Source organism: Asterias amurensis, chromosome 3 (assembly GCF_032118995.1).
Source record: "Asterias amurensis chromosome 3, ASM3211899v1".
Lineage (NCBI taxonomy): Eukaryota > Metazoa > Echinodermata > Asteroidea > Forcipulatida > Asteriidae > Asterias > Asterias amurensis.
Window position 1 is genome coordinate 330,858 of NC_092650.1, and position 25,531 is coordinate 356,388.

Here is a 25,531-nt window from a genome sequence, read left to right on the forward strand (position 1 = left end):
TTTTAAAGGGTCTGCACAACATTGCCCATTGAAAATATTAATGTTCAAAGATTTGCACTATGCCATGGCAGGAAAACTTTCCTTGAAGTATTTTGCCTAAAATAGTTTTGAGAAATGAGTGGGGAAAAAACCAGTTTTGATCCAAAGCACGGTTTGAAAACAGAGACATCACAAAATGGGATTTTTCACTATTTTCTTTGGACTCTTATGACTGAGTGAGCTCCTTGGCAAACTAGAGGTCTAGTTGGTAAGACCATGGAGGTAGAATAGACCCTCCATGATAAGACATCTGCTCTATGGCAATAGTCAGGGTTCCAATCCCACCTAAATAATATGCCTGTGAATTTTTTTCACGGAACCCAGGAAAGAACTGAAGCTTACAGTATTATAAATGAACTGATTACATATAATACATAACACCTGTACATTCTAAATGCCTTCATTTCATAACACTGTAAGGTTATAATAGGCAGCAGTCCCATAGGAATGCAACTACATGCCTCACACATGTTCAGTAGCTTTAGTACATATTACCCTCAGGCCTTTCACCTGTAATTGTGTCAAATATTTTTGTTTCCTGAACCATCAAATGGAAGTGAGCCCTCTGTTGATAGTTTTTATACAGCATGAACTGTGTTAGCCTGAACATCTGAAGTCACACTTCGAGGATGTGAATAACGCAAGAGACCAGCCTCCAGCCGGCGTGTACATGTACCTTTGACCTACATTCATTTCACACGGAGACACGCAATCAAATTCTATTGCGGACGTGACAGCAGTGTACTGTTTGGGCATCTATGGAAAGCTCATGTCACTGCATGTATCCAATGATATCATTGTATCCAATGGAATCACTGGATCTGAATAGCAGGGACCTATCCTTGTGTATAAAGATAGGGTACCAGTCTAGAACTGTGAGGGGTAGGGTACCAGTCTAGAACTGTGAAGGGGTGTAATGCTTTGTGGGCATTATTGGAGGAGGGTTGTATAGCTGATAAAGAGCATTACAACTTCAGATCCTAAACCCCAATGTCATAGAGCTGCTTAACCAGCACATTATTATAAGTACATGTAGTATGACAGTCACAAGCTGTATGCTGAGTGTTTTTTTTGGGCTGGTAAACCTAATCTTGTAAGCATATTTGTTGTGCTTAAGCAGCTCAATGAAATTGGGCTTTGATCATTTAGAGGTTGTTCAGTTTTATCAATGTTTGAATTTGATATATATTTTTTCTTCGAAATTAGGGTTATCCATCCCAAATTTCAATGTTTAAATATTGACTGACCAAAATCTGTATACATGTAACCTGAACACAAGCAGAAACACAGGCCGAAATTCATTGCTGACCTGTGAAATAAGCGTACACTAAGCACTGATTTTTGTTCTGCTTCTGTAATACTTACTGTATGCTGTAGAGCCATACATGTACATTAGTACCAGAACATTTACTCCATAAAATATACTGAAGTTTATGACTTTAGCAAAAATGCATTTCTGCAAATTGATGTTCTAGAAGGATGTCAGCCATCTTGGATAACAAAGGTTACTCGCTCTTCTGGACTGAACAGAACCCCTAGTATAGATTGTAACAACTCAACACCCAGCTGTTATTAATCGTCACATCATCCCATGTCTTAAAGATGACCTAATGATAAAACCATCTCATAGTCTTCTACATCTTTACATCCCCCCTATCCTCATCTCTCATCATGTACTCCTACAGAAAGTCTTAATCTGGTAGTTACATTAGGCCAGATAATAACAAAAACTTGTTTGTGTTTTGTTGTATTTGCTTTTGCAGGATTCTAGAAAATCACTACATTACAGATCATGTGTTATAAAAATATGTATTTTTACAAGACCATATCATCTCTTCCTCTTTTAAATATTTTGCAGACTGTCAGGATGAGGTTTGGTACTGAAAAGCTATGCATCGATAGAAACAAAACTGTAGGATTTATGTTAAGTTTAGCTCACTGGCGAGACTAAACAGTTTCCTACTCTAGGTGTTTTTAGCCATGTTTTGTTTTTAACCCATGATAATCAAGGTGTTAATCCATGGTGTATCTAATGAACTCCCAACTTTGAAAAATTGACATCATAGCAAAGTCACCTTTGAGTTTTTTTTATTTTTAATACTTTTGAGCTGACACTTTTGACTGCAGCTATCTTAGGTGAAATCAAAAGTGTTGGCTCAGTTTGGTTTGAATTTAATTATTTTCAGAGATTTAAACCTATTTAGGATATAATAAAAAAAAGTGAAAAACCTAATGGTTGGGGAAATAAGTCAAATGCAGACCCAACTATTTATTTGTGCATGGCCTTACGAAGAATCTGCATGTGGGATGAGTTGTAGACCAGATGCTAGTGACTGTCTGTGTTTGACATCCTAGGAATTCTGCTTCGTCATCAAACTCATCTGGCATTTTGACACACTGGCTCCTAACCGCACACAATTTCAGAGAGTTGCTTAAACAGGAAAAATTGCTAAGCAATGTTCTGCTTAGCTGAAAATGAGCAGGATACCAGTCCAAATTGTACACATGACATGGTAGTTTGGCTGGTAACTTTATTCTAAAGTGCAGGCTCCTACATTGTGACTAAATTAATTTGTTCCTCAGTTGTTTGGGCTTACACTGTACAGGGGATGCTTCCACCATCTTTGTCTTGTCCCCTGTGTGTGTTCGCGTACAAACCCTTGTCATACCAAGAAGGCACCATACTATTTGCACTTCCAGCCTCAGTTTGATTATATGGGTTAAATGGGAAAAACAAGATGGCTGTCCCTTGATTGAAGAATAGTTTGAAGACCTAATAGAATGTTGAACATTATATCATAAAACCTTGTGAGAAGGGATTGGCAAGAAACACAAACTTTTATTATCTTAGAAAGCATGTGGAATCCAAACACTGTGTCTGTGTATTTATTGTGAAAATAATCTTTCAAACATCAATTCAGAATGTTCATTCTTTTAGAGGAATTGCTCTAAAATGGTGGCATAAAAATATCCCAAATATGTTCAACCTCTCCTTGCTGTTACGCAATATGGAAAATGCCAAGAAGTTTAAAATTTTGTCAGAGTGAGTTGAGTATTTGTCTTTACAGGAATTATTACGTCATCTATCATCTGAAGGAATGTTTGCGAGCTTTATATATATCTATATAAAAACAAAAACAAAATGAATTTCTGTTTCATGGAGCAAATATGTATTTTCCAGAATGACATAAGTGACGTTGGCAAACATGACGGTTTTTTTTACCGATCTTAATTCATTACGCACATGTACCAAAATACATACATGTTTTCACCAACTGTAAAGAGTAACATACAAGTCTCAAAGATATGACGCAGTTTTTTTTACAGCTATTTCTATACCAGAGGGAGAATGGTATTATGAAATAAATACTTCAGAATTTACATCATAAGTCAATCCACAGGGTGCCTTTGACACCCTATAATGCCTCCCTCTACTTTAGGAAGAGCAAGTTATAAATCTTGCTAAAACAAGCTTAAGACATTCACAAATTGAATTGAACGTATATGAGCTTGTTGACCTTGGCTATTAATAGCCAATAAATGAAATTTCAGAAACTTTTTTTGATGAACACCCCTTTTAGCACTCATGGTATGGCCCACTGCCCTGGCTTAGTAAAGGATGTAACATTTTTACGGGGGTCGTAATTGGAACTCACCCATGTCTGGGACAGCTGAAAGTGCAACAGTTTTAAATACCTAGGCTTTGTACTCAGCTGCTGGATTGGTATGTTCTCGCAAGATTTTTTTGTTGCGTCTGTTTCTTTTGTTTTGGAGGGCAGGTATTACTTGATAAAACTTTGAGAGTATGACTGTACAACGGATGCCATCGGAAACCTATGATGGAGGATATGTAGTAATAAGGAAGCCTGTCATTGTCAGTACCTCCGTGGTGTTCATTACCGCAGATGCAGTTAGGCTTAAACAGCATCTTACATTAGTTAAAACTTAGTCATCAAGTCAAAACAGCCAAGGCAAAATGTCTGGTAAGAAGTAGCTGAGGTGGGCTAGTCAGTCTACCTATGGAGCTAGAATGTGTACGGATATTTGTTGTTGTCATCGTCGTTGATTAATGAATGTACATATTGGAGACTTGCGTGAGAATTACCCGCTGGATTTCTTGCGGATCTGTATATATTTGGACATGTATTCTGTATACGTGAATACGCAGCTTTCTTGGATGTGTTACTATTAGTGCCTAGTTGGAATAGCCATCTAGAATTCATGTCAACTGGACTCTTAACAAGAAGAATCTGTCTGGAGATGGACTGTTGGAATACTGTGATGTTTCTTGTTGGATGGTGTAAGGAGGAATAAAGTAGTGATTTTAATCATGAGCTCTGATTCGGAGCTGACTCGGTTTTGGAGTCGGAAGAATGTAAATCGACGGAGTAAAGTGTACGCTTGCACGGATGTCAGGAAAGACAAAATCAAGGAGCTAACAGGTACCGAAATATGGGCTGGTCATGTTTTTATCCATTGATTGATTGGATATTGGGGGGAGGGGGTGTGTCTTTGAGTCTGTTCAAGAGTGAAAACAGCTCACTAGTGTATTTATTTTAAAAAAAAAGACTCAACTTTACCATCGCTATTTGTTTGTACAAGTAGTTGCGATAGATCAAGTCTACGCTTTGTATTCATTCTTTATACTGTAGGTTATGTAAGTGGGAATTGAGGTATTGCATGGTGAGGTATTACTGATAGTTGATTTGTGGTAACAGCAATTGTGTACTTGCTAGGTAGAGTATGTTCTTTTGAGAACTTGTCGTACTTGTAGATTATAGCATGACAATTCCTCAAAAGTTCTCTTACCCACAAGTAAACTTTTTTTTTTTAACCACAAACCAAATATACACCTATAGGTTATTTAACCAAAACATGTTGAACATTTGGTGGGAGCTAACAATTTCCTTTTTATTTTGGGGGCCAATTTATCAGTTGTTACCCAAAAGTAATCAGTTGCTACACATGTACTTATAATTTAGCATTCAGTAGTGTGCAAAGTCAAAACAGCCAGAAACTGGGGGAAAAAAAGAAAAAAAGATTGACAGACACAAATCCCATCAAAGCAAAATTGCTGAAAAAACATACCCTGTGTGTTGAGGGAATATCTGTGGATCCCATACTACATTTTACATTTGAAAATGAAAATGAACAGAACAGCAAGCCACAAAGCCAACAAGGGTAAAAACAAAAAGCAGCAATGTTTGTGGACCCAACTTGTTACAATGTGCAAAGAGAAAAGAGACAAAACTTTAAGGTTTTATATCGTGACAGCTTTCTGACCACTTCTGTCTGACTTAGGAAATGATCAAGAAGTTATCATATTGCACACTGATAATCTGAGTTCTTAACGCTTTATTTACCTGATAGGCCTATTAAATGACTTAGTATTTTTTCCCTGCAAGTTACATGTATGCAGAGCTATGTTTTTGAAGTATGAGACCTCTCCCTTTATTTCACCATGTAATGCGTTATAAGATGCGGTGGCACATTATGCAGCCGATCAGACCAGGAACACCCAAGCAAACCCATTCTCTTTACAATAAGTGCACTAAGTTCTTTTATGTGCATTATACAACACCGGACCAACTAGTTTATTTCCCATCTGAAGGACGACAGTGTGTTCAGCACTTTGATCTTGATGTAAAGGCACTTTACAAACATTTGTTGTATGTATGTATGTCAACTGTCAAGAATGCAGTAAACAGATATTTCCAGTGTTGAAGTTTCATAAAATGTTCTGAATTTAAAACAAAGTAATTTTGAAACCGGTTTACAATTGTTTTTCTCTTTTTTCCCTCTTGCAGAAAAGTTGCTCAACTCAACTGGAAGGGAGCTTAGGAGGGCCCTGTTTTCCTTGAAGCAAATATTTCAGGTACGTACAATTTAGTTTTTGTGAAAGAAATATTTATTTTCCCTTTCACTTTAATCTGTCCTTAATATGTAAATTTGATTAGTTTTCATACTTTGTGATTCTCTTTATATCTTCATTCTCTTCTCATCTCAACTTGAGAGACTTTTCCAAAGCCTTGCAAGAAAGTGACATCGGGAGAGTACTTAGTTCTGAAAAGGAGTGTCCTGCTTATTAATAATATTGATACCAAACCGAGACATTTATCTGGCGCATAATGGAGGAGCCGCTTTTTAACTACAAGAAATTAGCTTTACAAAAATAAAATCTTACTTTGATAAAGTGCAAATTATATTGATTTACTGTAGATAATCAGGACGTTATTATCTTCAGAAAGTCTTGCCGCCACTCCGCTAAATATTGAAATTCCATTACCTGTGGGGTGAGTTTGATTTCATCAGCATGATATGAGTCTAATCACAGCTGAGACAGGAGTCCACAATGAATCTAACACAGCAGTATGTCGTCGTTGTTGTCAATGGAAAATTCTGGAGCCATTGGGGAGACATGTCGATTCAAGGAAATCAAACGAGCCACAGACATTTATTGTGGGTGTATCTTTTACTGGATTCTCTTTTAACCTAAGAGGGATCACCCAAAGTTTAAACATGTTTAAGGATGCCCTGAGAGTACTATCATTTGTTTTACTCGTCGTCCCTCCTCCAAATAACTTATGTCTGTCTTTTTCAATGTGCAGTTTAAAATGTAGGCCTGGATCACATCAATGCCATGGCATGGGGGACCTCTGTTGCTCTTTGCCCTTGGTGCCCCTCAGAAGTTTCCCCTAGACTTTGCAATTGTCCAATGGAAGTGCCTTTTATAAAGAAGGAAATTAACTTGCCCTCTCAAAGATGGGATTCCTGGCCTGATAGTCTCCAAATAAAAATCAGCAACTACAAAACCAACATTATTGACCTGACTGCATGCTGGAGTTCCAGTAATTTCCCCTAGTTTGTGTGCTACTGTTGATTCTACTGTAGAAGCATAAACATGTTTAAATACATTTTTACAGTTGTACACTTTCTCTGACCCCCCCCCCCACCTCACTTGTTGTTTCCTTGAATGTCTGTGAATATGTTGACACCTTGAGACGATCACTTTCTCAAATTCTCAGCTGATACTGATTTCTTCTTTCCTCCATTTTGTTGGTTAGTGCCACAGGGAACTCACAACACTGTTAAATTTGCCACTGAAGGCAATTTCCTCTTTATGTACCCCTAAATGTTGCGATGACTGTCTTTAACACCATTCGAGTCAAACATTTGATTTGAAAGGTCAAGTTTACTGCATTACCAATTTAAATTCTCCTCAAAGTCAGTCAATATTGAATTAGTGGACAAAAATACCTCCTGACCTTTTTGGTTTCCGTGACCTTTCAATCAATAGGAAATGTTTAGGTTGGTTATTGCTGTAGGTTTCTCCCATTAAACTGAACTTCATCCTTGCGTGGTGTTTGTATTTCTCCTCCATCAACATGAGGACCATGGTGGTATAGACAGAGATGAATGGAGACAGCGGGGCTCTGTGTTGTTAACGTCATCATGGCTAATGAGGCGGGTCAAGATGGAGGAGGATGGTCAAGACATAGGGATGAGAGACTTTTAAGTCTTAAAAGACTTTCACCTGATTTCAGACCTCTTTGTGTCTGAATGGTGTTCAAAGAATTATCTGGGTTTTTTTTAATATAGAGAGGGCATGATATAGAGAGGGCATTCTCTTTATCTACACCTCTCTATTACTGTTCCCAAATGCTCCTTGAAACTTAGCTCTCCAAGGGATCCTAACTTACCTTTGAATTTGGGTTTTTACTTTATCAACAGTGCCTTTCACCCCTGTAAGAAATATGAGGGGGGAGTGAGATTGCACTTTGACAAGACCAGAATTGAAATATGAGGGGGGAGTGAGATTGCACTTTGACAAGACCAGAATTGAAATGGGTGAAGAAGGGAAAAAATACCTACACCATTTTACATTTAAATTGTTTTAATTTGAAGAAGCACTAAGAGAATATTTATCTCATTTGTTTTATGAGTAAGTGTTCTTCAATACTGAACAGAATTAGAAGATTTTTACCAGTCGGTAAGTCAACATTTAAACGAAATTCAGAACTGGTGAATTGTACAGTCATGAGCTTACTGGCCTAATACTAAAATCTCTAGCCTCTGGTCCTATGGTCTAGTGTAAATTTTGAGCCCTATGAAATGAACTGGATCAGGACATGTTCAATTAGTTTTGAAAAAAAGTATTTTAAAAAAAGAGGTGTTTTTTAAAAAGAAGGGTTTGCAATGACAAAGGTAGCATTGCTTTAACTGAATTGTCTAGGTGATCTGGAGTTGTTACGTCGTTTTATTGGGAGATGATGTTGAAAAGTTAAGGCAGCTATTTTCTGCTAAGAAGAAAAACAACGGCAACAACATGTCTTATGTTTGCCTCGTGAGACGCTGTAAATTTGAAGAGGATATTAGCGATAGCCTTGTGGCTTACTGTGGCTCTTACATGGACCGGGGCATAATGTGACAAATAGAGCAAAAGGAAATGCTGTGTTTGTGTAGGATTGCGTTGAGTGACAGCAGAGGAAGAGTAGGCTGCATTGACAGTTCGGACCAGTCAAACACTCAAGTCAGAAACTCAAGTCAAAAACTCAAGTCAAAAACTCAAGTCAGAAACACAAGTCAAAAACTGAAGTCAAAAATTCAAGTCACAAACTAAACAAAGAATGGTGGCTTTTCTCAGCGTACGAGAACAAAACAGAGCGTACAGGTTTTCTGGAAAGAGGTGATTTAACATCACAAAGATGAAAGACTTAATCAAACCTTCAAATATATAACTTAAATGATTTAGAGAGTCAGGAGTCTGTAAATGTCTGCAAAATAATAATGAGTCTTACATAGCGCATGTATCCACCAGTAAGGTAATCAATGAGCTTGAGCAAAGACAAATTGTTTAAGACAGGTTTTGAAGTTTTATGATTTCTTAGACCCATTTATATAGCACTTTATAAGGGATTACAAGGTACCACTGTGCATTTAAAAGCCACTGGCAGAACAAAATGGGGCATATCCCTTTTTGCAACAACAGTGTCCTTGAAAATGAAAAAAGCTTTGCTTCTTTAAAGTGAGGATGCAATTCTGACTGCTATTAAGAGGTATTTATGCTTTAAAAGCTACTATGATAAGTTTTTTTAGTAACTTTTTTTAGCCTTCGAGAAAGACTCTTTGCAGTTTAAGTTCTAATTTCTCCATATATTTTCATTATCTGCATTTATTTCCTTTCTGTCTTTACTATAGGATGACAAAGACTTGGTGCATGAGTTTGTCAGTGCTGATGGACTGGCGTGTCTTATTAAGGTGGGAACAGATGCTGACCAGAACTACCAGAATTACATCCTCAGAGGTGAGGACCATCCCACTCTTGGCCATGTTTCTCTAAATAAAATTGAACAAAATTCATGAAGAACAAAATAATAACCACAGGGTATTTAATAGGTTATGAACAGTTTCTTACTTATTCTTGAAACTTTTAGAGTATTTTTTACTGACCTCCTGGATAGAGAGGTAAACATTTGTCACCACACCCTTCCTTTTTTTGTTTTGACGCCGTTGCATCTTAAACTCTTAAAAAGTACTTCATTGTTTTTGTTGTTGCGAGGAGCAATTAGCTCCCATCCTCTCGTTTTCGACAAACATTTCTTACAACCAACCTGTGGAAATGTCACAAAATTTGAAGTTCACGTTTTCATAAAAATACATAATTTGTGAAGCATTTTATGTTTCTTTGGATTGTGTCAGTAGAAACAAGTAATAATGATTTCGCAGATTTCAAATTATGCTATGCCCAATACGTGGCAGAGGGAGCCCCCCACCCTCCAAATGACACACTATTTCCTTCTCGTGCACCCCTCCTACTCAACTAAAAAGAAAAACCTCCAAAGAATTCACAATGAAGAAACAATAGGGAATGGGGGGGAGGGCGGGGGCCAACATGTGCTTAAATACTTTTACCATCATTTAGAAGGAAATATTTCTGTGGCAGTTTGGCACCTTTAAAATCAGTGAGTTTTCATTTTTGTTCTTATAATTAGGTGATGTTTGCCGTAGCAACGTATTAATCTCTTTGGAGTAGTGTTGGTTCTGAAAAGAACTGGTGGTTGACAACTCGCGTTTCGATCAGTATGCTCTGATCGTCTTCATGGTGCTACCACAAACCTCACCTAATTATACTCCCACCATTGAAAGTTTCTTCAAATCCTACTTTGTTGTTGCACTTACCAATTCTTTACTAAAGTCTTGAATTCTGTTTTTGTTTTGTTTGCCAGCTCTTGGTCAGATCATGCTGTATGTGGATGGAATGAATGGAGTTATTGAACACACTGACACCGTGCAATGGCTCTATTCATTGTTATCATCAAAGGTACATAACTTGAGTCTTGGTCCCAGACCGATCCAATAAGCACGGACCCGCTATATCAAAATGTCCATCAATACTCCAATGTGGGTAGTGATCCACTTGCCAATGCCAATTAAGATGCCTGAGGACCAGTCAAATCCAGCTGGCTAGTTAAATTTTGAAAAGCATCCCTAATTATTGAGAAGTACATGTAGTATTGGCAAGTAAAAAGCTGGGAACTAATGACATGTAACAAGTAGTATCTGGTGATGCTGGCTAGTCACTGAAACAGTTAAAGACAAACCCTGCTCTTGCTTTGCCCCGTGCCACACACACAAGACATGAAGCAGCAATCCAAAAGTAGGTTCTAGTATGAACTAGCATGAACTGGTCATGCTGGCTAGTCACTGAAACAGTTAAGGGTAAACCCTGCTCTTGCTCTGCCCCGTGCCACACACACAAGACATGAAGCAGCAATCCAAAAGTAGGTTCTAGTATGAACTTCATCATCAGTACAAGCTTTTAGACTTGTCAAACAATGATGTTTTTACCAATCCTGTATGATACCTTTAAAACAACCTCTTAGTTAGTAACAAATTTGTTACCTAATTTACACCGATATACCTCTATCCACCGGGAAAGCTCGTAGGTCCAGTGGTAAGACATCTATCTGCTTTAGCAATGTGTCAGGGGGTTTGAATCCCATCCGAGTGATTTGCCTGTGGGTTTTTCCCCCCACTGAACTCAGGAAAGTACTGAGTATACCATGTTTACAGTGCTTAATCCAGATTGCCGTCAGGGTTAAACAGAATATACTCTTTATCCTTAATGCACAATTTAACATCTATCAAATTCAGTACAGTTTTGCAGATCATAGCTGAATGCATTTTTAGTCTTCAATGTGTCAATACTCTGTACTGATATGTTTTCTAATTTCATAACTCTGTTTTACTTTGGTTTGTTGCAGTATCGGCTGGTGGTAAAAACCTCGTTGAAACTGCTTCTAGTCTTTGTTGAATACTCAGAATCAAATGCTACAGTTCTGTATCAGGCAACGTGTGTAGTCGATAAAGAACAAGGTAACTTATCAACACAGTCTTAATACAGTCACCTGACGATGACTAGAGCAAGCTAGTTGCGCCCAATTTAGAACTCACTCCTCGGCAGAGAAATCCCCTCGATCCACCTTAGCTAAAGTAGTAGTCCCGACTGCTTCCTTACGTTCCGGCTGGGTAGTAGTTAATAAGTAGGATGGTTCTTTTTGGAATTGAAAAGTCTCCCAAATTCCAAAAAATCTACTCCGCTGTAGTAATATATATATATAAAGCAAGACAAGTTCTTATAAGAACATAATTTACCGAGCAAGTAGATATACACATGGTGTTATGGCAAACCAAATATACATTAATACCTCACTATGTAATGCCTCAAATCCCATATGAGGATAATCTAGTTTTAACCCCTACTCTCTGTCGATTTCACCAAACTCTTCTTAACTTAGGATTAATCTTAGGACTTAGGACGGGTTCAGTTCCGTATCCAAATACGTAGGACGCATTGAACCCGTCCTAAGTTAGAGTAGGACGAGTTACTCGAGTTAGGATTAATCCTAGCGTTACTTGAAATCGGCTGCAGGACTATGATAAGAAAGTTATATATCTCCTTGCCAGAGGATAATGAACAACAGGCATTGTTATTAGTCACTTTTAGTCATTGTAGCAAAGCACCTTACACGGTTACACTGTTCAGTGGGCCTTTCAGCATTCCTGAAACCAGTTCCTTTGGACTATAGCATCGACAGGCAAATTGGTACATATATTATTTGTAATATTATTATTTTGATGATTTCAGGGAAGCAAACATGGAGCAATGTGATGAATCTCTTGAAGGATGAGGGACAAGATTCTGAAATCTTGGTCTACACCATGTCCCTTATTAATAAGGTAAGACATTTTCAGTAGATTGCAGTACATTGGAGTACGTTCCATCCATGGTCCTACATTTTAAAGCCACATTGGGTGGTTGGGTTGGCGTAGTGGTATCTTTCCTCGCCTTCCACCTCTAGGACCCTAGTTCGATTCATGGTGGAGTCACTATGTGGATTGGGTTTTCAGTCTCGTCCTTACTGCATGGGTTTTCCCTGCAATAATTCTCAGGGGTTTACCTGCCACATCTGAAACTGAGACTTCTTCTGTTTTCTTGGCTAGTATAATGATTGAGTTCGCACTTTTTTGAGAAGTTCCAAGATAATAGGGTTTTTCAAATCCTCGATGAATAATTATTGATTTCCTATTTGTTTGTCAGACCCTGAATGCAATACCTGATCAGGATACCTTCTATGACATCACAGACTCCCTGGAACAAGAAGGAATCGAGGAGACTACCAAGCAGTTGATGAGTGGCAAGGGGACTGATTTAGATCTGGTGGAACAGTTCAAGCTGTATGAGGTAGGAGTCTAGCCACCAGACATTAAGTTAAACATCCAACTACATACCATGCTTACACAGCCAAATTCATTGTATTTAAAGTATTTAAAGGCAGTGGACAATATTGGTAATTACTCAAAATAATTGTTAGCATTAAAAACTTACTTTGTAACAAGTAATGGGGAGAGGTTGATAGTATAAAACATTGTGAGAAACGGCTCCCTCTGAAATAATGTAGTTTTCGAGAAAGAAGTAATTTTCCACGAATTTGATTTCAAGACCTCAGAATTAGATTTTGAGGTCCCGAAATCAAGCATCTGAAAGCACAAAACTTCGTGTGACAAGGGTGTTTTTTCTTCCATTATTATCTCGCAATTTTGACGACCAATTGAGCTCAATTTTTCACAGGTTTATAATTTTATGCATATGTTGAGGTACACCAAGTGAGAAGACTGGTCTTTGACAATTACCAATAGTGTCCAGTGTCTTTATTTTAGGAAAAATATAGAGCAACAAAAGAAATGACATACAGGGGAATTATTTTGATTGTATCCCATCTTTTTATCCTAGCTCTAGTCCAGCACAAAGCTACTCTCCTTAAATAACCCCCCCCCCCCCAAAAAAAAAAAATAAATAAATAAATAAATAAATAAATAAATAAATAAATAAATAAATAAATAAATAAAATAAATAAAAAATAAAATAAAAAATGCAACTTTTCCCTCTCCTGCAATTTCCTAAAGTTTCAAACTCCTCTTACAAAAAGAAAGAAAATAAGGGTAAATACACAAATTTTATATAAAAAAAAACGATCTGACGAAAGCAGAGTCTTCTCAATGCTACATGACAACACAACCACACGAACAAGTATTTGAACAAATATCAAACCTGCATCACACAGGTCAAAAGCAATATGAACATTCAAAATAAAAAGATTTAAAAATTAATTACCACTTTAAACAATAATACAAAAATTAACGACAGCATGCTGATTTTCCATAAGATAAATGAACCATATAGTTTATATTTAGAACCCAATCTCTCTGGGGGATTTGCGATGGCCTTGTGCTAGTTTTTAAGTAGACAGAATGAGTCATTCTTGTCTGATAAACCCCAAAAAAGAAACGGGCAACACGAGCGGGTTCATCCATTTCTCTGTTGGATTGAATGATTAGTCAGAAAGGGTTTTAGCCTGGATTTAGTAGAAAGTGTCAAAATTTGCTGCCAATTCAAAAAAATGGGTGTTTAAATTGTTGACTTACAACACATTAAATGACAGGAAAAAACAGGGAGTGTAAACTTAACAACAATGTGTCCAAAAGATACTCAGACACCCCTCTGGATAACACTATGAGTCAGTGATGTCTAGTGGTGTTTATAACTGCGCATTAAATCATGTCACATTTTCAGGGATGAGCAATTTCAGCTGTCTTATTTCAGCCTTGTAAAAAATTTGTTTTGCCTGCTGAAAAATGAAGCCCTGAATTTTGTCTAGCCTGTTTTCCATCTAATCCTTTCTATAAATGTGTATGTAGTTAAATACAGATTATGCCCACATTAAAGATGGAGCACAGGGTAAGTATATTAATGGACAAGTATTACAAGTTCCAGTCTGGAATTGATAGAAAAGTACACGCAAGCAGCAATTATCCAGGGACCATCATTTTATAACGATGCGCCACTGCTTCAAGTCAATTTGTCAAGCTTTCAGTACATACAACTGTGCTGTCATGCTGTGTTTATAAGAGAAAACATGATATTAAAAATGGGTAGACATACACTTCCTTTAAAGAAGGGCAGTTTTTAGTTCTAGTTGGATTTCTTTAAATGATGGACTGGTGAAAGCACAACGTACAATTGCTTCAAATCAATTTGTCAAGCTTTCAGTACATCCAACCGTGCTGCCGTGTTGTGTTTATAAGAGAAGTTTGAAATCGTGATTTAAAAAATGGATAGACAACACTCTTATCTAAAGTATACAGTCCCTTTAAGGAGGGTCGTTCATAGTTCTCATCATATTTCTTTAAATGAAGGACTGGTGAAAGCATATTGCGCCACTGCTTCAAATCAATTTGTCAAGCTTTCAGTACATCCAACCCTGCTGTGTTTATAAGAGGAGCTTCTAGGATAGCAAATAGAGTTGTAACTTGAGGTAAACCCATTAGTGGCAATGTCCTTAACCAGCAGGATCCATGAGACGTTGGTGAAGACTTAAGATGCAATTACTTTGAAAGGTCTTGTGACATTTGGTTAGGGGTGTACAAGTCCAGATATTTCTCTTAGTGATTCTTATTAGCGTGTTAGTATGGAGAAACAGTTTGCACTGAAATGGCTAATGATGATTTATAGATTGATCCTTGGGCTCTAATAAGTTCAAGAATGTCTCCATTAGACCTTAGGACTATTTCGTGTCGTGGCCTCCGAGTGGATAAAAGCACCGAACTCAAGCTGTGGTGTTTCTGATCAGTAGAGTGTTGGTTCGAGTCCAGGTCAATACACTTGTGTCCTTAAGCAAGACACTAGACCACAATTGTTTGGACGAAGATTGGAATGACTGAACCATTGATAAGAATATTTATTTTTGTCTTCAGTCCTTTTGAATCCTTCATTTTAGCAAAGAGGATATAGAAAGACTTGGAAGGATAAGGGTTAATTATCCTTGTATTGGTTGGCAAGGTGATGCTGCAAACCAAGCCAGAAACATGGAGGAAAATCTCTTCTCTTAATAAAGTGATTATGGTCAATGGCTCGGAACTGAACCCACACTCTTCAGTTCTGGTAACACAAAAATTTGAGTTTGGTGAACCAGGGCCCGATTTCTCAAAAAAATAAAATTGATGTTAACTGCAAACCACTATTTATTACTAAGCAAAGTGTAATATCACAATACACATCACCATGGCAATACTGGCAACTCATCTTAAGATGAATCTTAGTGCTTTGTAAGATCAACCCCTAACACTCAGTCACTGGATTGTTGAAAGTCTGGATAACAGAACCCTTAAATGGACCCTGCTATAAAAAAATCTCTTTCTTCCTCCTGTGCATCCAGTACTCCCTGAAGAAAGAGGATGGTGACATCGATATTCCCGTAGAACGCAAACATAATCTCAGGAAACACCGTCGTAGTGCCGAGACGGCCGATCGGAAGAGTCTACGGAGATCCTTGAAGCCGACGGCGGAGTATGGAGGAGATCGGAGGGAGTTAAGGAGATCGTTGGATCTTGGGAAGGAACTGACTCCTCAGGATGCAGATAGGGTCCATGATTCCAACAGGAGACGGGATAATAGGTATGTCATCAAACGTTTTTCAAAATATGGGTGGGTGGTTGGGTGAATGGGTACCTTTGAGGGTAGAAATGGTTCTTGTGATTGATTTAGCTTTGTGGGCTTTGGCAGCACAGGCTGTATACTCCCCAAGGAGCTGAGATGGTTCCAGGATTGAAATAAATGGCATGGGGTAAGTGAAGCGCAATGATCAATCTTTGGAATTGCCCTATATAAGAGCCAATATTACAATTATTTATCTTTACCGGTCCAGGAGGAGTCGCCCAAGAGTTTCCATCGACAACTCGTCTCTCTCCTCTGAAATGACCGTTAAGGAGCAGTTGGAAGAGAGGAAGGCAAGGTTAAGGGTTCCAGATAGAGACGGATCTAGCAGGGAGGATACGTCGGCTGGAACCACTGATTTTAGCGCCTCAGAAAACAGCAGTAGTAAGTTCCTTTCACTTTATTTCACCCGGTTTTGTAATTCTTTGTTTTGTTTTTTTTCTTCTCGATTTTGTGTGAGGAGTCAAGGACCGTACCAGCAATGCACTTCTTAAATTCTCTGTGTTTAAGTTCTGAAAATGTACTGTGACTTAATGGAATTCATTTTACGTTAAATCTTGTAAGTTTTATTTCAGAAATACTTCTTGAATTGAGGTAAGGGGTATTGTTTTGTTTTTTTCTTTTTGGGGAAGGGCCTGTCACATAACTTTGTGTAAAGTTTATTTGTTTCCTGTTTTGCAGTGTTGACAATCAGAAAAGTTGTAAAATCAAAAAATGGTTTCCCTTTTTTTACCCATATTGGTTGACTTTAGCTGCAAATAATCGTTTACAAAATAAAAACCAATAATGACCTTTTTCCTACGTAGCCAAAATCCCATGGAGGCGAGGAAGAATACGTCAGGCATCAGCACCGGGGGATATAATCGCAAACGCGTTACCCCAACCCAACGAGTTAAGGCCAGTACCAGCCAGTGAGTTGAGGCATGGCTACCCCCCCCCCAATGGCTGCTTTACCCAATGACCGCTAAATCTCCCCTCTTTCTTTCCTGCTTCTCATGGTACCCATAGTAACAGGTCTCCTCTACAGGGATTTTTAATGGTGGAAAATACAATTCGATCCTAAACTGATCAGAAACTTCTGCCTCCAATTGGAACACCTGGGCCCAATATCATAGTGCGGCTAACCATAAGTACGCGAAATGGTGTGCTAACATTCTAGATTATTTTGCGTGCAGAACCTACCCTGATAACAAAAAGTGTGTCAAAGCTAATTGAAAATCATTGAAAAGTTTCAGTTGGAACACTGGTTCCTTAAACAAAAATTATTAGAACCTTTAAGAGAGTTTCTATACATTTTCCCCTCTTTAAATGACAAATGCCAATAAAAACAATATTGGAAGGTAGATTGATTGATCAATATTGTCCCACACTCAAGGTTTTAAAAGTTTCCCACATATTTTCGCAAGTTTCCAGTCATTTCCATAAGAAATTTTGGAAGCACCATTTCCATCAGTTTTCCTCAACTTATCCTGGAAGAATCTAAAGCTTGCACAGCACCCTCAAAGAAACAACCGATGCCTTCCCTACTTCTCTGCCTGATTTAACATTCCCCCTGCGTGTGCGGCTTGCTTGAATGTTATAAATCATTTCTTCTTCATTTACAGGCGATCCACATTGCATTTTAACAATTAATTCTTTACATTTTGACCATGTTCCATAGAGCTACAGCTCTGTAGAGTGCAAGCTAGATAAGAGATGCAGTGATGCAGTGATGTGCCAATAATGCAAGCATTAGGATGTGTTTATTGGATATATTTTTTATTTATTTTAAAAGCCTTTCGCTTGGGTGGTCTTATGGCTGCATGTTTTTTTTTTGTGACTTTGATATACTTATTAAACTTTCATTTCATGTATACATGTATATTGGTCATGAGCTTAAAGTGTTAATATTGGCAAGGCAGCTTTATGGAATATCGCTCTGGCCGGAAAGAAGATTGTATTGCTGTAACCATGACATGTACTTGCCTGGAATTGAGGCACATGATGAAGGATCAAGGTATATTTACCCTTGGGGGGAAAAGGGCATTTCAATTAGAGATATTGATATCATGTGAGCTGTTCAAGATGACATCCCGAATCCAGACCAGGCCAACCAGGGTTCATGGCTTCTGAGCATTCCAATCTCCCTCTAAAGTTTATTGAAAGCAACACTTTATATTTTAATTGACCTATTGAGTGTAGATGTATATCACAGCGGCTGGAAATATTGTTTTTAAATACACATTTTATTTGCCAAGTTGGAAGTGAGCAGGGTCCAGTTTTATAAAGCTGTTTAGATGAAAATGAGCGAGGCAAATTTGTTTGCTGAGCAAGAAATGAGCGAGGCATAGGTTGCAACAGTATAAACTTGATGGAAGCTTGATGTTCATCTCTTTAAAATGTTGGTGATGAGATGCTGGGTGCTCGTTTCTGTTAAAGATGTAAACTTTTATACCATATTTCTCAGGAAGGTTAAGTTGGCTTTATGATGGAGAGGTGTGGAGATCTTTTTAAGAGCTGAGGGATTTTTGTGGATGTGTGTGATTTTTTTTTCTTCCTATGGATGTGTTTAGGATTTTCTAATACAGACTTAACCCTTTTGTATGCTTAAATATTGGTTCTAGTGCTGCAAAACTGCTCACTTTATTCCATTCACATTTTCCACATGAAGATCTCATTGTTCCATTGTGAATATACTGGTGTAGTCAGCGCTTACTGCTATCACCTTCTGACGTTTGGCACTTCATCCCAGTTACTTTAGCTTTGAAAAATTAATACAGTCGTATTTCAACCCCACTGTCATCGTTGTGAAGAGCATCCTTTAAAGGCAGAGAATACACTTTTAATGACAGTAAAATCTTTATTTTGTGAGGAGCGATTGAGCTGTTGATAGTATCACACATTGTGAGAATCGGCTCCCTTTGAAGTAGTAGAGGTCTCCCTTTAAAGTAGTAGAGTTTAAGAGGAAGAGGTAATTTTCACTACCAAAGTTTAAGGCATCTGCAAGCACACAGTTCTACAAATATCTTTTCTTTCAATAATCTTTTGCAACTTTGATGACCAATAGAGTCCAACTTTTCACAGGTGTTTTATTTTATGCATATGATGGAATACACCGAGTGAGGACACCGCTCTTAGACAACTAACTAAAAGTATACCCTGCCTTTAAAATTGAGTGTCTCAAAGTATGATATTAATAATTCTGCATCAGAGGAGGAAAATCGTCTGGATCGATAACATATCTAGACCACCCGGTAACATCTCACAAAGACAGACGATGGTTGTCTAGCAACCAAGTGATGATCTCAACACTTCGGCCGTCTGCTTTATAATATACTTCCTATCTTTCTTGTGATTTCTTTCTGTGCTCTCTTTTAGACAGAGTTGAATAATCTCGCCTAATATAGTCACACTTCCATTCTGAAGGATTGAAGATTGAAATGGGGACAGTTCAAAGAAGCCGCTGTCATTTTTAAAGGGGGTCGTTGACAATTAATTTGGAAGAGTCAACACTCTCAATCGTCTAGGTTTTTTTCTTTCCAAAACGCCTGAAAACCTTATTCGAAAGAGAGTTATTTTCGTTTGGATGATGCATTGTGTTGATGTTTACTTTTAAAGATGCTGTTGATATGATTGAGGTTTCTTAGCGATGATAGCATTTCAGATTAATTATTGCTTCATGAAATTGCACTTCTAACCATCATTGTATAGAAGTAGAGCTTTATAAATAAACCCAACCAAGCTGTCAGTTTCTTTGATGTTCAAAGCGAATACAAGATTGTTGATCCCAGATTAATTCACTTTGTGCCAGTGTTTCTCAATTTCCCATTATAGAGTGTTAATTCCACTTGGTGTTTCCAACATGTTCGATGTGACAAAAGCGAATGCAGGATTCTGTATTACTCCCGCCATGCGTTAAATATCATTTTCCTTGCTGCGTCTGTCTTAACACTGGACGGGTCTTCAGAACAATCGGCAAGTCATATTGCCTCACACTACCGCTCCGTCACATTTAACACCTCTGAAATGTCACAGACTAAGTAAACATCAGAGCAGATGGTGCTGATCCAGAATCTCACTCCCTTCCATTAAAAAAATGTGTTGATTTCAATTCATGAGGTTCAACTTGTTATTGGAGAGAAGAAAAGAAAGGACAGGGGGTGTCTTGCAATGTTGTGATGGTGGTTTGAAGTCACAGTGTGTTGATAACTGCACTGGATATACTTTGACTGGCACGGAGTTAAGTCATCACTACGGTGTATTTCATCGGATGACATTCTCCAGGCTTTCTTAAGTGGATGTTGGTCGGGGCGTTTGCAATGCGCCAATGTATTGGGATTAGACATTTTTAATCACTGCCATTTTTAGAAAAGGTTTAGTCCCAGCGCTTGTTAATCTCGTGAGGTGTAGAGCTGAGGATGCAAAGGCTTAAGAATAACTCATTCATCTTTAAGATTCTGACTGGTCGACCAGGGTGGCCTGACATCTCCCCTTGCCAGATTTGGTGAACAATGACATGGAAGGTCTTGAAGGATATAAACTGTGCGAATAAGATGATGAATCTTTGACAGGATGCTGGTGTGATCGATGGATATTACTGCCAGGCAAACAGTTGCTTTAGATTTGCCATTGTGAAAGTGGATTGATTTCTATGAAAACTTACGGAAAGGAGACAATTTTGTTTTGAACAATTTTAAAAGAATGAAAAATTCTGACAGGGTGAACAAGATTTTGAATCTTTGATTGGATGTCGGTGTGACAGATGCTAACAAATGCTCTGGATTTGGTGACTTGGAAATGAATAGTGCTCTATGAAAATTTACGGAAATGTTTGTCTTCACAGAATGAAATGGGTTAGAATCTTGTGATTTGTAACCAGTTCGATCACACAGCATTGGATTAAAATATTCCTAAAAATGAGGAGAACCTTGTGTCAGCTTGGCCTGGCATATCATCCAGTTGCAGCTCAATGTGGTTTTAGCATAAGCATGTAGAGATCATGGTGTGGCTTATAACTTATCCGTTAGGTCCAGCCAGTCATAACTCAGGTGGATTACAGAATGATGACACATACCTACCCTCGATGATGCAAGCATGACCCTTGAACCCTGACCCTTCCAATCCTATTAAAAAGATTGAAAAAACAAAAAAACCTGGATTCAAATGTTTGTGCGGAGAATGATACCCTGCATGACTTGTGAAGTAAGCTCTGGATGGATTTAGCAGAGACAGCGTACATTTAAGTGTGTGATAGTAATTCAAGGCGTCCTAACCGCATGTTACCATGGCAGCATTTTGAGCATCCTTTACTGTGCTCTGACGCTTCTTCCGAACTCCTTTCCCCCTGTAACTTCAAGACAAGCCAGAGAGCAGCCAGGGTGCCGGGGAACTACAGCAGGTCTTAGCTGAGAGGCGGAGAAGACGCCGAGAGATGAGGCAGGAGAAAGAGGTTGAAGATGCTCCTACTGTTGAGGGAAGGGTGTCCCAGGCGGGGAAGGCAAATCAAGAAGAAATATCATTAAAGGCAAAACTGCGGCCTGTCTCGGCGAAGCTAAGTAAGCAAGCCGTCTTACAATTTGTATACAGTGTGTACAGTTTCTACTTTTGTTTTTTTCAATCAGATAAAGCACTAATGGATTCCTAATTTCTTGTTTTGCAGCCTTGCTTATTTCTTGTGAAGAATAAATATCAATAAACAGGTTGGAGATTTTCAAGGGAGTTGTGACATGTACACAGACTTTAATATGCATAATGTATTTCATTTTAAGTTATACATCTTGACAAGCAGAAGTACTGGGTTTTCACATTTGAAATTGTTGCACATAAAAATAATACATTTTGATGCATTTTATATACTATTTTCAGCATGAAATTCTTCACAATGACTTGATGTTATTGCCAATTGACCTTGTCACAGGGTCGTATCCTAAATATGACCTATTGTTCTGAATTGACCTTTTTTCCTGACATAGCTACTGTGTTGACTTTTCTCTTCAAAAATCTGTGCATATTGTTCCATTTTATTTGTGTTCTTATTGATGATGAGTTTAAATGATTTTATCCACATTTCTTCTTGCACATCACTGTAAAAAATAAAAACACAAAATCTATTTACGTCAAAGGAAACACGCCGGATAAAGAACCAGCACAACCAAAGAATCCTCCCAAAAAAGGAAGCGGCTTCGCGTCCCTCATGTCAAAGTTCAGCAGCGGAAACGACAAACAGAAAGTGCCCTCAAAGGGTTTAGATCAAGCGGGAGGTAGGAGGATGTGTATTGCATGATGGGAAATAACAGACACCGCATGCTGACATCACTAAATCAGAATCAGACATCAGTATGCTCCCCCCGACTACTTCAAATACATACAACCAATACGAACACCCATCTCTGAATGGGCATCGTAATGCCATTACAAGATTTCTTGTAGGTTGTCTGATAAATTTCTTTCAATTTTCAAATCAAGATTTGAGATGACTTTTAATAGAAACAAGGCTCTTCCCCATCTGTATAAGTAGGTCCCAGGCTCGACTAATCTTTTTGAAAACTACTTTTCTTTATTATTTTCTCTTAAGGCATGGGCTTCATAATGTCATTACAAATTTCTTCAAGATTTACCTATACTTTGTTTTCTAATTTCCTTCAAATTTTTTAACGAGATGACTATTAATAGAAACAAGGTTCTTCCCTGTCTGCATACATGTAGTAAGGTCCCAGGCTTGACTAATCTTTTTCAAAACTACTTTCCTTTATTATTTATCTTCCAAGGCATGCTCTCATTTTGCCATGCTTACCTTCCCAACCTTCTCCCTATTTACTTCCTTAAAGGTTTGGCTCAAGTCAAGGGTCAAAGTTCACATGATAAAAGGAAAGGTTCAGAGGTGAAAACAGAGGATGAAGAGCAGACTATTACCATGAAGCTTCCAGCCGCAGACAAAGTTGCAGCGGCCAAGGAACAGAAAGTGGACAATGCACAGGAAGAGGTGAGAAACCTGTTAACGGAAGGAAACTTGGAAGACATTAAAGAAGAGTTTGAGGATGCAGTAAGTGAGGAGGCCATTGAGCGACTTAGGAGAGGGGGTTTAAGGTACGATCCTTACACTTATGCCTCCTCGGAAACTGGTACAACTGCCACGCCCATCCATCCATCCTCCTCCATGTCCTCATTGGCTGGGTATGACACGGTCTCCGTGACGACTGATGGCGGAGATGCGGACCGTGAGTCCATGATCGTGTCTGATTCAGAAGGATACCTGACTCTACCGGAGGAAGACGCCGATAACCACACTCCACAGGGCATCACGGAGGATGAAGTCTCAAGTGTCAAGCCTGCTCATTCCAACATTGTCTCATCCTCAGAGGTGTCTATGACATCTTTGAAGTCAAATGACGGTGAAAATTCCATCAAGAGAAGAGACAATGGGAGTCGGAATAAGAGGCAAGAAGAAGAAGATGAGGATGATATTATGATGCTCCTCAGTGTCGGCCTCGCCCCTCCAGATGATTTCCAAAAACATCAGGGTCGAGATCAAGATGAGGTTTCTTGGCTTAGTGAGGAGGATGACACTAGATGCTCATCTTCACTCGATGGCACTTATACAGGTGCAGATGAACAACAACCAAAAGTCTTGGCAGATGATGAAAACGCCAGTAAGGTCACCTCGGTCACAAAGACTCCATCCTCCGTCAAAGGAAACTTTAATTTTAAGTTTGCTCAGCTTCCGAACACAATGACCCCAGGCCCTACTAAGAAGGTAAAACCATCTGATGAGAATGATGATGACCTTATGGCGCTGCTCAGTCAGGGTCTTCCAGGCCCAGAAGGTCGTGATGATGATGAATCCTCTCTTGGTTCAGACACAGAGGAAGGGGTTTCTGAGATTGGCTCTCTGGACGGGATAACGGACGCAAGCTTCGTGCAAACATTCTACGATTCTCCAGCTAAGCCTGGGTATGACAATGATATATCAAACACCAACAGACTTGCCAAGACCACCTTCGTTAAGACTGATGGCCTTAAGAACCTGCAAGAGCCAGAACCTGTCCAGAAAACAAAGCAGAAATTAGATACGGGACAGAAAACAAAAATGAATCACAAGAAAGATGATGAGAATGAGTTGATGGCTCTCCTTAGTGGTGGGCTTCCAAGTGAGGAGAGCAGTACGTCTAAGAATTCAGTGATGGACAGGGCTCCTAAAGAGGTCCAGAATGGTGAAGAGAGCAGAGTACCCAAGATCAAACTAAATGAAGTCAAAGGTGACAATCTGTCAACAAAATTAGATAAAGACATGAGACAAGTGAAAAGTTTCAAACAAGATGATGGGGATGTAGCTAAGGTTGGTAAGGGTTTGAAGCCACCCCTTGTGGCAAAGAAGCAAGAGGACAAGAAGATAATTGAGAAGTCCAAGAAAGATGCTTCATCAAAGAGGAAACAGGAAGAAGATGATGAAGATGTGTTGTCGTTGCTGAGTCAGGGTTTTGCTCCTGTCATCCCTGAGCCAGAGAAACCGTCAAGTCAACGTCACATCCCTCAAAATGAGTCCAAGGAAGGGAAGACAGATCTTGGGCGGGGAGGGAGGAAACGGCCTGAGGTCAATAAGGAAGACGATGTCCTTGCCATGTTGTCTCAAGGCATCCCTGCAACCCCTGATGAGGAGGAGGAGGGCAACAGAAATCAAAACACCTATCAGACATTCCAACCAAGATTTAGAGTCGCCTCGATGGATGATACCAACCAGGATGTCCAGTCGCCCAATTGGAGAAAGGACAACGACAAACCTAAATTTGTGATAAGGAATACGTACCATGATCCTCCGGTTAGACCTTGTGAGTAGAACTCAACTTCTTTATTGGCATGGCAACATTTCATCTTTGATTTTTATTTTGTATATGATTGGATGTTTTAGTGGTACCCTGCATGGTTTACCATTCAGCATGACTCAGTAATGTTCTGTCTGATAATGTTGCAACTCTTTGTTTTTCAGGTCAAAGTTGACAGTTTAAATAGTGCATGAGCACCATTGTTGGACATGTTCAGTTTATTTACATTTTTCGGAGTGTTGTATGCTCTTTTTTGTTTGTTTCTTCAGTTGTTTTGTTATGTCATGAAACAAAGAGATACAAGTTAATTATGAGATTCTGTTGAATATAAAAAACGCGGCATGAGCTTGAGGTCATCTTTGATGTCATTGTTAGCTGACACCATTGTTATTAATGCTGACAAAAGATTGACAAGTTTAGAAATGTGTCGTTTTATTATGCTTAACCTAAGTGTACAGACAGTTTTGGCTGAGTGGTATTGAACAATTCTCATTATTTGAAGTTGTTAAACTAAAAAAACTGTAGACTGTTCGTTGTTTTATTCACAGTGTAAACATGCTCGAACAAGAGGTTTGCATAAAGTTTTAAGATTGATTCCATATTGTTTTTTAATTATTAACCTTAAGCTGTTTTTAGTGTT

The 25,531-nt window shown here is 38.6% G+C and overlaps 1 protein-coding gene across 16 annotated transcripts in view; it reads left to right on the forward strand.

The window, feature by feature from the left end:
• LOC139935418 (FH1/FH2 domain-containing protein 3-like) overlaps window positions 1-25,531 on the forward strand; it is a 92,657-nt gene that overhangs the window by 19,373 nt on the left and 47,753 nt on the right. For 15 of the 16 annotated variants that reach the window (XM_071929994.1, XM_071930000.1, XM_071929996.1 and 12 more), the window contains exons 4-15: window positions 5,847-5,914; window positions 9,238-9,343; window positions 10,266-10,360; window positions 11,304-11,415; window positions 12,188-12,279; window positions 12,641-12,784; window positions 15,816-16,054; window positions 16,305-16,477; window positions 16,900-17,004; window positions 21,430-21,627; window positions 22,195-22,332; window positions 22,900-24,897. In XM_071929994.1, coding sequence (XP_071786095.1) covers window positions 5,847-5,914; window positions 9,238-9,343; window positions 10,266-10,360; window positions 11,304-11,415; window positions 12,188-12,279; window positions 12,641-12,784; window positions 15,816-16,054; window positions 16,305-16,477; window positions 16,900-17,004; window positions 21,430-21,627; window positions 22,195-22,332; window positions 22,900-24,897 — 3,468 coding nt within the window. Of the gene's footprint in view, window positions 1-4,347; window positions 4,482-5,846; window positions 5,915-9,237; window positions 9,344-10,265; window positions 10,361-11,303; window positions 11,416-12,187; window positions 12,280-12,640; window positions 12,785-15,815; window positions 16,055-16,304; window positions 16,478-16,899; window positions 17,005-21,429; window positions 21,628-22,194; window positions 22,333-22,899; window positions 24,898-25,531 lie in introns of those variants that run through there. The other variant, XM_071930005.1, reaches the window with a different exon arrangement.